Genomic DNA, 20,286 nt, shown 5'->3' on the forward strand with positions numbered 1-20,286 from the left:
CAACACTATTCATTCATTAAAATTAACATTCCAAAGTTATTAAATCTATTTAATTCCTTTGGTTATACAGTCGCTAAAGATAAATTGGAAAAACTGATAACGTCGATCGCTGAACCGAATAATTCTAATTTTATTGCAAAATTTGCACGCATTTTGAAAAATATCACGCGAAGAACTAATTTCTGCCGTTTCTCCCGCAACTGCTCCAAGTACGGTTAATGGGCAAGACATGCATATGTAATACACTATGCGTGCTGCAAAGCATGATGGCTCTCGGTAAATACAGGGTGATTAGAAAATAAATTTGATCCTTAGATAAAAAAATACATCTACTCGCATCATTTTTTTACAAAGTAATGATAACGTAACGATATTAATCTATTTTTATGTGTGTAATATTGCATATTTCGTTGTATTTAACTTTGTTTTATTTCACTCTATTTTCCTGTAATAAAATATTGATAAAATAAACATAGAGAGTATAAATGTATCTCTGTTACAAAATATATCCAAGCTTGAATCACTGAAATTAGTTTAAATAACAACGTTAATAAAATTACATAGTTAATGAAGAGAGAAAAAGGATCAAGCTAAAAAGCAGACAAATAAACTTGTACAGGAATGCTGTTGTGAGTTACTCTAGTGAGTATCTGAAACTTCTCGTTTTCATTCCACACAAAAAATAAAAGATACACTCCGTATCGTAAGAAGTGTCTCATCTTGATAAAAGACAGCTGCAGTGTACCAGTCTGGGATAAGTATCATCGACCTTAACATAGACCCAACTTTCATTCGTCTTCTTATATATCTACACTACACAAATATCCGGGCATTTACGTATTTGCGGATTTTGCATAAATATCTTACGGATATGATCTTTTATGAATTTATTATGTTGGTTTGCAATCTCGATCTTATTCCTGCGTAATATAAGAAAACGCGAGATTATTTTACAATCACCCTGTAGTACGGCTTGCGAATGCGAGCGTTCTACACACGTAGGAATCATGAAGGTGGATAGAAAAGGAAGATGAAGCGAGGTAGAAAGAAAAGGAGAAGGAAAGAGGCGCAGGTAAAGGAAAAGAGTACTTCGGGCGTGGGAGTGGGAACGTTCTCATAGTCTACAAGCAATGCCTATATAAGAAGAAACTCACCTCGCCTCCTCTCTTCGACATCCCTGATTTTCATCCTTAACTGCTTTTAAGGTACCTCCGCTTTTCTTCCGTTTGCCCTCTTGCTCATCATCCTCCTCTCTCGTCCTTCATTTTCCAACGCGGAATTATTTGTGTAGATACTAACTCTGCGTTGGCTACGCTACGGTCAGGCTCTTTCAGTTGCGTTGTTTTTGTCCGCTTCTTCCGGGGTTTTTCTTTTATAGCTTTGTGCGGTTTTCATTGAAATGTCGGGAGACCGCGCGGAATTCTGAAGGATATAACTGCTCGCTTTCTCTTTACCTTTCCAATGGGCTTTCGTGCGCCGATCGTTCCTCTGTGACGTGAGAATATCGGAAATCGCGAGTAAACGTTCTATTTAATAAGGTATAATGAGGAATTAATAAAGTATAATTAAGTGTTGGGCGTTTTTGTTTGGAGAATACCGAGAGACTCATGCGTGTATAGTGATTTATCTTTACTGTTACAAATTAATGGGAAACATGTTTATTTCGAAGTTGGAGTTAATGCTAGTTTCGATTATCAAATTTCCGATCTATTACAAATTGTACTACTAGATCTCTCGTTTATTTTTTGTACAGTACACATAATTGTATTCTCGTTGATTGTAGATCACTGAAACTGTTATTGCAATAATTTATATAACCGAGTATTTTCACTCATAATCCTAATCGTGCATCTATTAAAATAGTTTATTGTTCGAATAATATAGATATTTTCCGCATCATACATATTTCGAATTATTAAATTGATATTTAGTAGAATGAAAGCTGATGTATTATATACAAACGGTTTAATTATTTAGATTTATTATTTGTGGGTTATTCTTACATAAGGACATTTTTCTAGAAAAATAATTCTTAATATAAATTCAAATTAAGAAACAGTTTTTAATTATTCATTAAATTAATTTAATTATTCTAGAAGTGATCGAAGAATTAATTACAATATTACTTTCGCTTGCCACGCAGAGAAACATAGATTGAAAGTTTGATATTAAAATTCATAAAAATAAATAAAGTAGCATACTTTATCTCTCAAGTGTCTCGCTTTTTAAAAATAAAGGGAGTCAAAGTTTTCGTACATAAATTTAGCGGACAAAGGAAGAGGAAAAGTTTCTAAGCTATTGTAAATTTCATAGAGTCGTGAAGACGGAATTCATGAGGAAACAACTTTGTGCTTTTGGGAAGTGTTTTCAGGAATTACCTTAAAGTACATTCCTTTCTTTTTAATGAAATGAAATTGTTTTTATCTGTTTGCCGAATCAGTGAGTACGTTATACCATTTAGTTGAATTGTTTAATTAATTCACTTTGTGCTTAACTAAAAACTGTCTTTTAATTGAAAACAACAGCTACAACATTGCTTAAATTCAATTTCTTAATAAGAAATATACTAATTTTTCTTATTAAATGCATTTATAGACACTTTAATTTTACTAATTAACATATCCAGTTATAATTTTACACAATTATATCAATATAATAACATTTGCCTGTAATTGCCATAAACTAACGCGGAAATTACTTCGAATTGTGATGAATAAAGAACTGTTAGGAGAATGGTTAGATCAATTTTCTTCTCCAATTAGTATACGAAATGGTGCATTGTAGCTACTGATATGTTTATTTCTTTCCCAGTTTTACTGTTCTACTCTTCTAGGAAATAATGAACGCTATTTCTTCCATTCCGTTTTATCCAACCATCCATTTACTGTCATCTCTTTCAGTGCATATCTGATGCAACGATTTTGTATTTATCTTATTTATTTTTAATATCTTGCTTCCTACATTTGGTGACGCAAAATTTTCTAATTATGATTAAAATTGAAACGTTCAAGAAAAATATATGTCTGTATGATGGGAAAGGGAGATACAAAAATAGTAATTGGTAATAATTTCTTTAACTTTAATACAGTATCTGACAACGTCAAACATTATTTGTTTCATTGAATACTTCGCATATATTCTATAGGATATATTTATCGACTTTTCTACCGTTTCCTGAAGCACATCGTATTTAAATATTTTTTGAATTCAATAAAGCAATGAAAGCAATTAATAAAATTATCTTGCAAGAGATTCTTAGATCATAATTTGTCGTATTGTTAATGAAGCAACGAAGATTCTTTTAAAAAATCCTAAAAGCATTAGGATTATTAAGACTTTCTTCAATTACTTACTCCCATTATCTATCTTCCTCGAATATCCGGGTCTCGATAACTAATAGTAAAGCGTTTGGAGAATCATCATAAATATATCAGCCACATACGATAACCGTAGTTTACTCGGATAACCGGATCGAAGGGGCACATGCGAGAGAGAAAATGGGGAGAAAGAGATATTTTTTTATGCATGTTGACAGAGTAGCTTCTATCAGTAATGGCCGAATCGTATCGGGTAGGTCAATTATTAACATCGGAAAGATAAGAAAATAATGTTAATGATTATATATTGTGAAAAAATTTTAAGAGAAAAAAGAACACTCACAGTTCAATTTTTATTCTAATCATTTATCTAATCTAATCATTTTATTCTAATCAATTTAGCATTGAGTATAATATTCGGTTTTATTTTTACTAATTCGTCATTGATATGCATGTTTGCTAGCATCCTATTACGTAAACAGGTTTGATAACTACTAACATTCGGATATTTTTAGAGTTATGAAACTTTGAAAACAATTTATTTAATGGCAGTTATTTCGCTCTATAGAAGATATTATATCATGATATATATTAATTTAAATGCTTATTTGGTGTTTAAATTTTAACATAACTTTAATTCTAAAATTGACAGATGAGTTAAGAGTAACAGCAAAGAAATTGTTTGATATTGTGTATTATTTATTTCAAATACAGTAGTACTAACATCTTATACAATTTTAACTTTATAACTTTTACCTTATAGGGAACTATATTCTATTTTAACGGTTTACCGTTGCATCATATGTATATGTTTTCTTTACACAAATGATTTTCCATTATTGCGTAGCAAAATAATCAGAAACTTATGTAAGAGTATTAGGTATATGTATCAAAAAAGTTATTTGATTTAAATACAAGGTGTATTTTTACGTATAACAAGGAAATTATGAAAAGTAAATCATTCTCGTATCTAGTCACAGGAAACTGAGCACATAGTGTAATACCAGTCGTTTTTGTATGTTGTAAGCTTTATTGGCAATTAACTCTAGCGGATGTAATAAATAGTAGAGAAATATAAATATGTATGTTCTCTTGCGAATTCAGTACCATTTAAAATACAAAATGCAATTTTGCCAGAATCTAAAAAGTATTTCTCGTATATTTCCTCGTGCTACATATTACTAAATACACTTGTATGTAGAAGAACAGAAAGCAAAATACATTCTCGAAAAGTGTAGACATTCTCTAGTATATTTTACGGAGTATGTACGTACTTTAACTTCTCTTATAACGCTCCAATTCCACATTCAAGTGGCAAAAAGAAAGAAAGAAAAAATATGTATGCAACTTTTTAACGCATAAAAGAGGTTATACTCGAATCTACGAAGACACTAACATCACGATGCAAAGAAATGAGTGATAGCATAATCCTGCAAAGCTACGTGATACACGATACTAGGAGTGAAAGAAAAGAAACCACACAGCATGGACTTTGTTCGTGATAAATCTGATTATTTCAATTAAAAGTATAATTAAAAAGATTGCTATTATTCTACTTCCTGGAATATTTCGTGCTATTGCATTAGCTCGAATCTAAGAACATGCCACATATTCTTCTTCTTTCATATAGGAAAGACCTAGGACAGTGTCGGTTAGAATGCTCTACCCGCCAACCAATCCGTTAATAATGTATGTACATACATTCGTTGTATAAAATATCGTTCACCTAATTAACTCTTTCGCTCGAATACGACGCGTATTATAACGCAAATTATTAAGGCATCCCGTTTGCCATGGAGTTTATTCAACTATTATACGTATGAACTTCTTTCCGAAATTATTTATTACGAACTGGAATGCGGTGAAATTTTGCTCATGTTTAAACTCGTTGATAGCGAGACGAAGCAATATTGATTAAAAACAGAGTGTGCATATAAGTTAGCTAGTATTAACGTTAAATTTTTGTACGCTTTGCTGTTGATAAGAGTTGTAGAAATATCGTACGTAACCTTGGTTTGCCTTGAGTGTTTACGGTTGTTGAACTCGTGGAAGTAGATATTGTAATTACGAATGATTAATTCGATACAAACGTGTCTCTTTCTGTAATACTTCTTTTCCGTATGTTTTAATGCTACTAATCTTTATGAAGCTAAATATTTTCATGTCATTTGTATACATGTATGTATATAGTTACAGATTATCCTATGTAATTAGATCAAGTCATACTTCTAAAACGATAAAAGATAGGGAATTTCCCATGAAGCAACGTGAATTTTGATGGACTTTTCTTTGTAAGAAGATATTAAGTTCTACTAACAAATTCAGTCATTGATAGCTTATTAATTCAGATACTACTTTGCTAAATTAAAATTAATACACCCATATATTTTTTGAACTGTGTAATCGTTTCAAGATACATAAGTACTTTAACATTTTTTTATAAAGAATGAGGAAATGTATCAGTGCATTAAAAAATATGTAGTTGCATTTAAAGAAATACAAGCGACCTACAAATTGTTGAAACGTATCCATTTCCAAAGCAGACATATTCGAATCCATTGTTTTGATTTTCGTGTTGGCTAGTAAAATCTTGTTTTATCTTCTACTGATTTAAAACTATAACTTGGTCTACTTCCTTGAAACATTCTATAGTATCTATTTATTTACATATATACTTCTATTTGTTCATTTTACGCATTACTTGACTTTAACGAATACTTTTTGCATAATGTACGTGAGCATGTTTCTTGAAATATAGTTCTCTGAAGCATTCTCACCAAAACTCTTTCGAACACAGTATAGTGAGCATATATAACATGTCTTTGCCAGTTTCGAAAATTTATTATTCCGTCCGGAACACACGAAAGAAGCACGTGAAGTCTCGTTAGTAAATACTGTAGCGTGCTCGTAAAAAATGCTCATTTTTAGTTTAATCTTAATATATACATATATTATAGAGTAATAAACCGCATATTCTTTAGAATCTTATCGTTAGTTTCTTTCGTACTGAGTAGTAAGGGATGTGTTATATACTTGGTATTTCCGGAGGGAAATTTAGAAACACATATGTACTTATACATAACAGTAGCAGTTACTGAAGTTTCTGACCTGGAACCTTTCTGAAAAACTGAACGTCTTGCGTTAGTTTAGATAAAGCTCCACACATAGTAGAAGACGGCGTAGTAAGAACACGTGGAGAGCGATCACGTCACTTAGGGTGCTATTGATTGGAAAATTACATTTTTAACGACAATCAATCAGCACGCATCCTGAATATACAAAGCAAGGTTCGGACTCTCTCAGTAAAAGACATAAGCAGACATTTTCCAACTCTCGAAGAGTAAACATCAAACACAGAAATTCTCCAACATTCATTAGTAGATATCATTTAAACACAAGAGATGCCCTTAACATACTTAAATGGTGTAAATACACAGTAATACACATTCACAGTAATACATTCAAACAATGTATTAGTCATTCAAGTTCATTAACGCATTGTTTATATTTATATGTCGCTCATGTAGAGATTGAAAAATCACCGGAGAGAGGAATGGTCATATATTTGTTACAAGTAACATTTGTGATAAGATCTGAAAATGAAAGAAGGAATGAAGTTTGTGAAATAATTTATTGACGAACATGTTTGCTGATCTGACCCTTAAGTATAATTTGCGCTGTATAAAAATTATTTGTTACTGTTTCTTTGTAACATATTATGCAAAATATGATACGAAGCAATTGCAGAAATAGAACTAATGTTGTTCTTACCACAAAATTTCTTTACATTCTATTAACGATCAAATTTGCAGAGAAATATCATATAAATAGAAATGTTCAACTAAATAGTTAATCTTGAATTTTATTTATAGAAATCAAACTATGTAATATTTTGATGTGGATGAAAATTAATTCCCTCAAAAGTCGATTATTGTTCTTTTTTATTCTGTCTTTTGATATCAAATTCGTTCTCTATCTGCGTAATAAAATTCCTAAAAATAACAGAAACGAAAGAAACATACAGGTGAGTGTCAATAGAATTCGATTGAATACAGTTAATTATGTGAAAAAGGAAACGCAGTACCCCGTCGATATTATCGTGGCTAAAGATAGTGTTATCAGTAGTTCCATGTTTGAACATAAAAGCTTTTCTCAACAACCGCTTAATTATTCTTAAATATAATTCCATCTTTGTAAACTTCACACATTTTAATATAGAAGTTTATTTTATTGCTGTTTGTATAACAATTACACAATAGTAAAGTTTACAATTATCTTTAGTATCTCGCCTACAGTACCTATTACATTTATATAGAAAATTATAGAAATACAAACAAGCAATTATGTATAATTGTATTTAATTAATATTCATACGGTATGTTTCATTATATTATCTTATTTTTTGTGCATTATGATTACTCTGTCTCTTTCCTTTGACATTATTTTTTCTAAATTATTGATTTTATAGCTATTATAATACAAATTTATATTGCAAATAAACATAAATAAATTTATGAATGAAAGACAAATATTCTATAGAATTGGAATATAATTTAATATAAAGACATTTTTGTCAAAATTCCTAAAATATTTTAAATACATAACAATCTATGAACGATGCTATAGTAGCTGTATGATTTGATTTTGTAACGCTAACTACATGTATATATCCATATGTATTTTAATAATTTTATTTTATTTCATCTATATAAATATTATCCTATTTCATTAATATAACATATTAGCGTTAAACGATTTATTTATTGGTATCTAAATTTCAAATTTGTTTAAAAATCGTTAATCAACAGATTGTGTACATTTGTGCAAATTTGTATTTTCGTGAGGGGCAATCAAAGCAAAAGAACATAAATAAAAATGTATTTCTTACTTACCACATTACAATACTATAATATCATGTCGCATCCCTCTTAAGTTTCTAATAAATACATAAACATGCATAATCTCCTAGCCAATTACAATCTCTTTCTTTGTAAGCAAACAAACTTCTGCTTATAAAGGATTAACGATACTTATGAAACTATTTTTATTAATATTTAATATTTATTATGATATAATACACATAAAATTAATGGGTAGCATTCTGTTATCAAATATTTCCGACACTAGATATCTGATTAGACGTGCGTCCGAATTAAAATTATGAATTCTTCGAATATTCTATGCAAAGTAATCACGAGTGACGACTGGATCGAATTACGTATAAGTAACTAAGTATTTTTGTCGTTTTATACATGCAATAGGAGTTCCTTGATGGTTGCGTCACTGCGTAGATTTGTGGGCTCATTGTGCGTGCATGCGTGCACGCATCCTGTTCTCGTTGCAAGAGTACACAATATATTTACGGTGAAACGCTTTCATGAGTCGCAAATCGGTCTTAGGAAAAAATTCGAAGTCGTGAGACATCTTTTCAAAACGTACATCAATGCAGCAGGTCTTTGTTTAGAAATTAAATAGAATTTCACTTGGAAAATAACCTGTTTGATGTCTTCTATCACAATAGCTAATATTGGTTCAAGAATCGTTTTTTCCTTTTAAGTTTTTAGATCTCCCATGAGATTCTGATGTTAGTACTTTCTTATGTACATTATTCAATATAATGCATTGTATGTCAATCTGCTGTTTAAGATACATGAGAAAAATATCGATTATACGATATAACAGAAATTATAACAAGGAATTATGAGAAACTGTATACAGTGTAAGGTATACAGAAGAAAATAAGAAAATATACAAAATACAATATATTTAAGGTTCTATATATGTTTATAACTTCACACTTTATGAGACAAATTATATTTACCAAATTTTTTATAATGAATATTAAATAACAAAACTAATATTTAAAAATGATTTAAAAGGCTTAATAAAAATAAAAAAGAAAAATGGACGATAAAAGGAAATCTTTTCTTTTACTGATTTTGCCACGTGGACTGAGTAAAGCCCTATACACTGCACGATATCTAAACTGACAAGGGTAACATTGAGAATTATTAGTTTATTGGAATCTCCAGATGGTGTACCCTTTGTGTGCTTATCCACCACATCTTATACACTATACTCAATCTTCACTCAAGCAGCTCACGCTATATTTTTGGTGACGACATGCACGAAGATTATCACTATTATTGTTTTTTCTAGATTCATTTGCTTTGAATTTTGGTTAGTTGATTTTTATTTTTTAATTGTTACTATAATAAAATTAAACAATAGTTTATGAACTATGCTGGTTTCATCTCGTAGGACTGTAACTATCATATCGATAATGATTTTCCAAATATACATGTCATCCTCAAATAGTATTATTGAATTATAGATGATTATCATAATTTACATTAGAGTATGGAAATGTAGGATATTGAATTTGATTTTGTATCTTACATTCTCTGTGGTAGAGATCAATACTAATATATTAGTTTAATTAAAAATTCAAAAATTAAGTAATCTAACCCTAAATTATTATGGTCTCCAATGATTCAACCTTAACTGGTATCATACCAGTTAAGAGATAATATAAATAGATGTTATTAATATATTTCATTATAACTTACCAACTGATAACCAAAAGTACTATAGCTGATACATTTTTGAAGACAGTCGAAAGTAGGGCCAGGATACTTGAAGATACAAGAAATAAATTACATTAATTACATTACTTACATTAATTTATGGTAGTATACTAATAATGTAAATAAACCAGAAATGAATAGTATACCATTAAATTGAGTAAGTTCAATTAGAAATTGAGTAGTTCAATTGAGGAAGTTCAATTTATAATTTAATCTTAAAATTCCTTCATTTAATATGAAAAGCTAGAAACTAATAATTGCTATAAACAGATCTCTTTTTAACAATATAATAATATAATATTAAAATATAGTGGTATAATAGTGAATAGACAAAACAGTATATAAAAAATATAGGTCTTAAGCTATATGAGAATATAGAGAATTAATTAGTCTATCTTTATTAATAGGTTCTATTATCTCGTGATACAGTGACATAGGTATCTCTTCAAGTGCTGTAATATAATGTAACGCGCTACCCTAACGTACGATAATGAGATACTGCAACGTGTTACGCCGTAGTGCATATTATGTAACGCAAAACACACGGTGCATCATATCATCTAACATACATCTTATATATCCAAGCACATAATTACGTCTTGAGTTATTAGAATTCCTACTTCTCCTCTTATAATATATGTAAATGCTCGTCGAATAATATTTTATCAATCATTAATTTCTACGCTTCTTTAAATTTTACACTATCATTGAAAAATTTTGCAGATATACTCTCTTTCTTTACCGGACTATTTTGGTCAAAAAATGCTGCACGTGTTTAACAAATTACTAGTTACATATTATACATATGTTATATTTAAAAACATTCGGGATCGAACCTCGTTTTCATTCATATTCTTCTTATTTACAATATATAACTACGCAATAATTATTCAGATAATTCAGTCCACTTTGTAAAAAGTTTCGGTAACGGTAAAAGTAACGTCTGACTATTCTATAATTAATATTTTTTCTTTAATCAATATCCAGAATATCAATAAAAACTGATCGTCTTTTATTTTTCTGTCGCGATATACGTTGATTTAATTATTCCACGCTGGTTGTCAAATATCATCCTTTTCAATTATCAAAGTAACTCAATAAAGATAATCCAAACTTCGTATAATATAAAAATATCTTGCATCATCACAAAAAAATTTAAGAAGAATAGGATAGTTAACCGTGGGAGTTATGTTTCAGCTCGGCCGCTGCCTATCCATCAAGCAACAAGCCCTAACAAAGCAATGCTATTATGTGTTAACGTCATTGTCTTCTAACTGGATGTCATCAACTAAACCAATGTTTTACTCTTATCAATACAAACTATAAATACTCTAGGAAATAGCTCATTTCAGTCAGAATGAGGATATTACAAGGATAGTACAACGATTTCAAAGTAGTATGTAAACAGTACATATTAGTATTTTGAATCATAACCCGCTAGAGGAATTAATATGATCCATTGCTTATATAATATTTTTTGTTTAGAATGATTTCTGAAATATGCTGAAGAAGTTGATCGGTTTATTGCCAGATCACTGTATATAGTGTGTTTATTTTGTAACAGTCACTACGCTTTTTCAATCAGTAATCTAACAAATATATATTATAATCAACAATAAATCAAAATACTATAATACCATCAAATTTGTTCAATGGGGAGTCAAATATGTATGGCTTCTTTTAGGTAATATCAGGCTAATTTCACGGATGCCTCATTTAGTCGCTTTCTTTGAATAAGCTGCTTAGAAGATCATTTGAAAATATAAGGTTCCTTAAGGTTTCTTATCTCTCTCTGTCTCTCTCAATGCATTTGATATCTTATAAGTTCATATGTGACTTACGTCTTAGTAAGGAGTTTTATTATATTTCAAAATGCCTTCCTCGTCAAAGTACTCTAAAAGAAACATAAGACATTGTTAAATTTATAACGATGCAACCTACAATACTGGATAAAAGAATTGCGTGCTACCATTTAAAAAGTAAAGGCGAGCCTGAGTTTTTATTAAAGGAAAAGTACTGACTAATTTTTGTTTGTAACATCTACTTCAAAATCTTGACAATTGCAAACGCTCTTTATACTTTTAATAAATGCATGCGAAGGCTAGAGGGAAGACATGATAAATCAAATTTCCCATTTTCGACAGAGACGCAGTTTTAAAATTTAATATCAATCCTATGTCATCAAAATTGATTTTCTATTTAATTTTGGAGCTAAACGTGTGTTTATAATCCCCTTAAAAATGTTTAAAACATTGTTTATTTTTAGTTTAGCTTCTAAAAAACATCATCCACTTATCTATTTTTAAAAAAACTTTCCCTTTTGAACGTCACACGTTGTTTTCATTTTGAATTATGTCATACTAAAATATTGTGTAATGACCGCATTTTTCTATGCGAAATTTTATTTCTTTGAACACTGAAGTAGAAACTTAGATAAATATTGGCTTCAAATATCTACTAAATATCATAATGAGTACTGTGCTCTCGATATTTTATATATCTTTCTGTATTATCATTTTTCTGTGTTTTTCTCGTCTGTTCTTCATATATCGTACCATGCTTTTCACGGTGTCGCAGAATCTTTTATATAAGGATACCGAAGCGAAGTGAAGGAATCGATACGTTGATCGTAACTCTCTTGACTTTTCAAGACACGTGCACCCTTAAGTGCGCCGTTTGGGCCACCACGAAAATGTTGCACCTTTCACCGTGTATGTACTCGGCGTAGAAGGGCATCAAAGCCGGCCGACAAAAGCAGCGGTTGGTGCATTTCGCACGAGTTGCTGCGACTTTCGATGGTCGGCCTCGATCGTAAAAAGACCCGCTTCGTTTCAACCAACTTGAACTTTTTTCTTTTACAGGAGCACGTGAATCTGGTGGGAAGGGACGGAGAGAACGGGCCGGTCCTCGTCTCGGTGAAGGCCGAGACGGTTGCTGGACAGGAGCATTGGAGAGTCTTGTTGCGATTGCGAGCGGGTTCGACTCACGAATTGGTACCGGCCGCGAATCTCGGCCCGAATCCATCACCTGCGAAAATGGTCAAGGTGAAGTCTCTCATCTCTTTTTAGTAACCCGCTCCTTAGCGAAACTCGGAATTTCGAATACCCCTTTTGGTCTAATGCTTTCACCGAGCGCGAATTTCTCCTTTTAGAGTACTTACCATTATACAGAGTTTCCCTACGCTTGTTAGAATCTATCGAGCAGATAAATTGCACTGTTTACCCTTTCGTGATTAGGAGCCTGTGATGGAAAGTCAAGTAACCGAGAGAAATGCTGACAGTAAGCAATTATTATGAGTAATAAGATAGATATTGTTTTAACATTCTACATAATATATTTTTAAAAAGTATGTATAAAATGCGTAGGAAATTATTAATGAGCATATCGGAATATCTTTGAAAATTGCAAATAAACTTTGTAATAAAAATTTATAAAGATTATAACAAAAGTGATAAGATGAGATTTAAGGAAACTCATTTTGCATATCGATATCGAAACGAGTGAGTTTTCAGGTCGAATAAATCTGTAACATTCATTTTTTACGAATAAAGAAGGACAATAATTATGTATGACAGAATTTCTAATACATATAATTTATTAATCATATGAACGTACAAATAAAAAAAATATTAAGCATGCTTTTACATTACTCTGTATGATAAATATGTATCATTTGCAATTATCAAATTATCAATTATCAATTGCAAGCTGTTTAATCTGAAAAATTTTTATCAACAGCAAAAGGAAATTTGCATTATTTAATTTTTCGAACACAATGCTTTTGTTTTTATCTGTGAGGATAATCAGATACTAATTCGACAGCAGTGTGTCTGGCATATTCTTTTCTCATGATTATGTACTTGGACTAGTGCCAGTTCCAAAGAAAATAAGGAATTGAAATTAGAGGTATTTTAAAACTGTTTTATAAATTGATCATGGAAAATTTCAGACAGGGGTTTATGGGTTTTAAACTTTCAAACAGTTGTTGTTTTGAAAATCGTTAAAACTGAAACAGAAGCTGACGCATCCAGATAGTAAATTCACTTTGAGAATTGACGCAATCAGAAAAGTATGAAAAGCTGAAAGAAACTTTATTATTGTAATAACACATATATATATATATATAAATTTATATTATTATTTATTGTCACATCAATAATGCAACAGGTCTTGTATATATATATATATATATATATATATATATATCTTAATAAACATTTTGAAAGTAGATTTTCATATAGTAATGGAAAGATTGTTTAATGCAGTATAATAATGTTTCTTATGAATTTTAAAAATCTCTTTTCTTTTTTACGATAGAAATTGTTTATAAATGTTTCAATAGTTTACTGCAAGAACTTGATTCGAATCTGCGTTTTAATTGTAGGCTTCTAATTGTCCTTAATTTGAACCCATAAAGTAGCAATTCCAGTCTCTGCTTCCTGGTATTTGCAACAATCGTCGAGATTTGCAAGGCTGTATGTTACATTATGCAAATATGTACATATATGTACATATTTTATGCATATCGCTTGAAAAATGTTACTGTTTATAATTTTGTTACTTATTTTCAATTCAAATGATTTTTCATAAATTTACATTTCATATGAGCAAGTGTTGCGAAAGCTTCTTTCGTTTTGAAAAAAGAAGTAACACTCAAGTTGTGAATTCAATGTTATTTGCTTGTAATTTTAATAAAAGTTGGTTGGCAAAATAAATATGTTAGGTACCCATTTTTGTTTGATTTTTTAATACAAAAAAATTTTAATTTAGTTTTGTTTAATCTTTTTAATATAAAAATATCTCTAACATATTAAATATTATTATATCGGTGAGTTATTAATCAATGTTTACTATATTAATTTCTAGATGATCTATATTTTCATTAGATTAAAATTAACTTTTCGATTTTACATAAATACTTTATAAATTCCATTTCAATTAAACAGATTTAAATAGAGAATTCGTTAATTTTATATTATTTATTTTTAGATTTCCAATTTTTTGCAAGTTACTATATCATTTCTATTAATAACATATGCAAAGGTTTAAAATTCTATCTGTTAACTATTTCACGCCAATGCATAGGACTGGAATGCACAGCAGATAAGTCTTGAATAAAACGGTTTAATACTATCAACGATTTTGCTTAAAACTGTCATGGTCAATAAAAGAGAACCAGATGCTAACTTTTAATCATAAGCTGAATCATTGCCACATGTATCACATGAAAAGTCCGGTACAAATTATTTTTTATTTTTCTTTCGAACTTTCTCTCGAAATTACTTAAAGTTTCAAGATATAATGTTAACAGATTTATTTATAATTCCATGCGAGAAAATGATTGCAAATATGTACATTCCCAAAGTAAAAGAAAAAGACCGTAATCTATCAGCACGGTGGAGCATGACGTAGTTTCTTTTTACAGGCGATCAACGAATCCCTGAACGTGAGCACGCTGATGCCGGTTGTCTGTTCCGGTGCTGGTACACTGATAGCACGGTATGACGAACATGCCTTGGTATCGAGGTTTAAATTCGGTGTTCTTCACCAACGTGCCGGCCAAGTTACCGAAGAACAACTCTTTGGAAATAGACAAATTACACCAGCTTTCCAAGAGTTTCTTGACTTATTGGGTCAGAAAATCGACTTGAAAGATCACAAAGGGTTGGTAGCATTTGTTACAAGATATTTGATTAAAAATATTTTCAAAAATAGCATAATACACAAAATAATAAATACCCATACACAACCGCTCAAAAGTATCTGGACACTTGTTTATTTTCTACGTGATGTATGTCATTTATATAATTATGGATAATCCAAACTGCAACGATTTTATTCCTTATAATCATTATAGTCCTTTCTAATCATTAAATTAGTTCTTAAAGGACAATATGCAATAATAAGATCGGTATTTATAATTGACAAACCTTATAGAACTATTTTATTATTTAACATGCTTTTTGTCCATAGATCTTTTAATTTCTAAATTAGAAGTCAGATTAATAAGGATCTTCTAAATACCTAAACTGATACACTGTCAATGTTAATAATATCAATAATATTTAATAATGTCAATGATATTTAAATAGTAAATGCACGTAATCGTATTGTATACATTAAATGGTAAAATATATTATTGTTGTGTTCTAAGAGGTATTTCAATGATTCCGTAAAAAGGTATCAAATGTTACTTCCAGTTACTAATCCATCATTAACTTCTAGACTTCGCTAAAATTCACTACTATTAAGACAAATTGATCAATGTATCCGGATACTTCTGAGCGGTAATGCATACATTGTTTAATATGAAATTATGCGATTTTATGACTGACAAATAAAAAAAACTTGTTTATTTAATATAAGAACCTATATTTTTATAAAATGTTTTATATGGTTAACACGTTTTGTGTTGCATGTGCTATCGGTAATAGACCGATTTTCAATCAGACTATTTGATATATTGACAAGGTACATAATCATAAAACATTTCGTAATATTACATAATAGATACTAATAGATACATAATTATTATGTAAGAGGGTAGTATAGTAATCAAGCTTTAGTCGCTATGTGTACATATGTCTAGACATAGAATTTTATTTTCTTGCATTATATATTTAATAACGTCTTTTTCTATGATTTATATATGATTTATCATAAAAAATTATTATTATAAAATATTATTATTTTATCTTATTTTATTATTTTTATTATTATATTATATTATTAAATAAAATTATTATTTATTATTAATAAAGAATTATATTTATTATTATGTATTTATTAAAACGAAGATCTTAACTTAGACATATTTTTAAAAAAGCCGAAATAAGACTATCTATGAATTTGATAAATTTTGTAATGTTTTATATATTTCTATTTCTACTTGTTTCGTTACTTTGCATCTTGTATATTGAGAAAGAAAAAATGTATTATTCTTAAGACATATATCGTACCCAGTTGTAAAATATATATATATATAATGTATAGAATAAATGTAGACACTATTGCTACAAACGCAGCCCGAATGAAAAATTGCGATACAAAATCTGTTACTGTATATAAGTTGGGTAACATTATGTAATGTTTGCATAAATAATTTTTAAAAATACATCGACACAAAAGTTTCAAAATCTTTTTTATATTTAAATAGTAATAATGCAATCCATTTTGATTTAGTTTCAAAACAAGCTCGAACAATACTTTTAAAGAAACTATATTCTACTATTAGTGTCCTAGTTACACATTGAGAGTTAACATTTCTAATAGTTATCATTACGTATTTTGTTTCCCATTTAACAAATTTAGTGAATTTAATGAAATTTGGAATTAAATATCCCGTAATTTTACATCTACTGAAGAATTCAATTCACTAAAAAATATTTTCACTTTAACAAGAAATTCACTAATTAAAAATGTAATTCAGGTATAAAATTAAATATTATATATAGGTAATAATCACCATATTATATATATAGTCTAATATCAGTCCTTAATTTTATTTTTCGCCTCTTTTGAAAGCAATGACGTTACTGTATGGTCAAATATGTGTATCACTGTTTATAGATACCGCGGAGGTTTGGATACTCGACATGGACAGACCGGAGATTCCGCGGTATACGAAGTATTTCGAGGTCGAGAAGTGCTGTTTCATGTGGCTTCTCTGTTGCCATACAGTCCAGGAGACTCTCAGCAATTGCAGCGTAAAAGACACATCGGCAATGACATCGTCGCGATAATATTCCAAGAGGAGCCAACCCCTTTCAGTCCAGATATGATCGCCAGTCACTTCTTACATGCATTCATCGTGGTACAAGTCGTCGACCCCTGCACTCCTAATACAAGGTATATTCTTAGATTTGTATGAACCATGTCTATGTAGTAAGGTCGTATAAAGTCCGGGTGCGTCAGTTACGAAATCGCTATTCCTAACTTTGAACAAACATCCGGTTAAATTAGTTCGCTAAATGTTGCGTTTTCTCATGTACAGAAGATAGGTTTTCTTTTTTATCAATTAATAAAGTATTAATCTAATAATCTAGTATTAATCAAAGTTCTAACACGTTCATATATTAAATTTTTGTCGTGATAAATAATTTGTAGACACTCATTTGAATTCTGTATGTAGGTACAAGGTCAGTATAACGGCACGAAACGATGTTCCCTGGTTTGGTCCAGCTTTGCCAACACCAGCTGTATTTTTGCGGGGAGTCGATTTCAAGGAATTCCTTTTGACGAAATTAGTGAACGCTGAGAATGCGGCGTATAAAGCTGAGAAATTTTCAAAACTTGAGGTAATTATCACACGTTTACAAAATTATTAAGTATATTCTTAGCCATAGTAGAATAATTATGATAATATAAAAAAAAATAGCTTTGATAATAGCTATAAATTATTAAATAATGAAAATCAAACACTAATAATAGAATTTTTCAACATACAGCTAAGAACGAGGTCAGCTCTGTTAGAATCTTTAACGGAAGAATTACAAGCAAAGACTGCGGAATTTCTCGGTGGAGCGATCGGCTTAGGAGCTACCGGTATGGGGTTTGGAGGAAATTGCCCAGTAAGTCCAACAGCAAGTGATGCGTCAGGATCTGGTAGCGGTGGAAGTGGTTCTAGATTTATTGATACCGTTCGAAAGGCGCTGATATCGCGTGTTAGAAATGCCTCGACGGAGAGCGTACCACAACAATTATCGAAAAAGGGCCAGTCAGAGCCTAGTCCACCGAGCAATCGACAATCGACCACGAAAATTAGTAGCAAACGTTCGGTAGAACCTTCGAGTCCCTTAGGTTCTCCGGATTTAACCCTTAGAAGAGATTCAGAACGTGGAAGCCCTAGCTTAGGAAGTCAGGACAGTAGTTTATCCAATACAGACAATCAAGATAGTAGTTTGGCTACCTTACAACAAGATGAAGTTGATCGTAGAGAATCCACTACTTCAATTTGTGCTAGCAATGACACGACGTTGGTGGACAAAACTTCTGTATCGTCTGTTCAAAGACTGACTCACGAAAATTTACGAAAACAAGAGCGATCCGAGAAAACAGAAACAACACAGCGTGTTATTTCGGAAAGTGACGATAGCTCATTAAATAGCGAGCTGGAGCTAGACCAAGCTGTATATCCCGACAGCGATACAGGCCTCGAATCAATGAGTTCAGCTGAAACTCATGATACAGCAAGATGTACCACTAAGGATGGCGTTTTAGAAAATGAAAATTTACGAATGGAAGTCACTAGGCTTAAATGCGATAAGTTAGATTTATTGAGGCAAAATGTGGTACGTATGTAAAGATATGAAATTTTCTATGTTTTTTTTTGCGATGATTTAAGTATAATTTTATTTTATAGACTTGCCAACGTGATATAAAACGTCTACGAGAAAAGGAACTTCAGTTGCAATCCGACCTTGCAGCTGCTTCAAAAGAAATTCTTCGATTGCGAGCAATGTTGAAAGAATGTTCGACGAGTATTCCATTGGATAACAATAATCAGCAAACGTCTACCGTTTAAAGATCTCCTTGAGATACGTTTAATATGCCTTTGTCGGCGAATAAAACTTCCCGTTGCAATTATTAGATTTTAATAATTAGTTAGGTGCAGTAGTTGAAAACTCTATACATCGTACTTTTTCGGAATTGCTTCTTCTAAAGAAATTTTTCCGAAGTAGTTTGCAAAGAGTTTGAAACTCGCAATTGAGAAATGCTTTATGTTATGTTGTAACATTGTGGTTGAACTTCTTTAGGTAGAAATTGATACAAACGCTGTATATTACAAAAGGACGGGTCAGTGAAGAATATTTAGAGGAAATGTTTTGCGATATAACTATAGTGATGCGTCTTTCGAAATATTAACAATGTAGACGCCAATTGTTACTTGTAGAAATATTTGTTTGACTTTTAACAATATTATTTATCTATTAATTTATTAGTAGGTGTAAGTTAATCTCTAATAGTCAATATAGATACAAATAAATGATCACACATGCACACGCAACACATAAATATCAATAGGAATGTTTAAAAAAGTAGGTACATCTTGTCATTATATAATAGATAGATTAGAATAAAAAGTAAAATGGCCTTTAGACTTAGTTTCTGAAATCAAGAGTAAATATACAGAAATTAATATAACATATTTTATCTGTAATAATTAAATGTGCATAAATCGAAATCGATATATATAATATATATGATATATGATATATATACACATATATATAACATATATATATATATGTATATATAAAGCAGCAGTTACAGTTCTCGTACCGTCTTCAAATGAGACAACTGCGTATTGTCCCATAAAACGATCTTAAGTATAAGTGTCCACACGCTTATGGGCTATAGAAATATGTGTTTTATCGATATAT

General features: G+C 30.4%; 1 protein-coding gene across 5 annotated transcripts in view; it reads left to right on the forward strand.

Annotated features, from left to right (window-relative positions):
- Window positions 1-20,188, forward strand: part of LOC126864407 (rap1 GTPase-activating protein 1) — a 251,388-nt gene extending 231,200 nt beyond the window's left edge. For all 5 annotated transcript variants that reach the window (XM_050615719.1, XM_050615722.1, XM_050615720.1 and 2 more), the window contains 6 exons: window positions 12,766-12,948; window positions 15,330-15,568; window positions 17,474-17,752; window positions 18,036-18,201; window positions 18,352-19,194; window positions 19,266-20,188. In XM_050615719.1, the coding sequence (XP_050471676.1) occupies window positions 12,766-12,948; window positions 15,330-15,568; window positions 17,474-17,752; window positions 18,036-18,201; window positions 18,352-19,194; window positions 19,266-19,427 (1,872 nt within the window). In that variant the 3' untranslated portion in view covers window positions 19,428-20,188. The remainder of the gene's footprint in view (window positions 1-12,765; window positions 12,949-15,329; window positions 15,569-17,473; window positions 17,753-18,035; window positions 18,202-18,351; window positions 19,195-19,265) is intronic.
- Window positions 20,189-20,286: the final 98 nt, after the last annotated feature.

Source organism: Bombus huntii, chromosome 4 (genome assembly GCF_024542735.1).
Source record: "Bombus huntii isolate Logan2020A chromosome 4, iyBomHunt1.1, whole genome shotgun sequence".
NCBI classification, from domain to species: Eukaryota; Metazoa; Arthropoda; class Insecta; order Hymenoptera; family Apidae; genus Bombus; species Bombus huntii.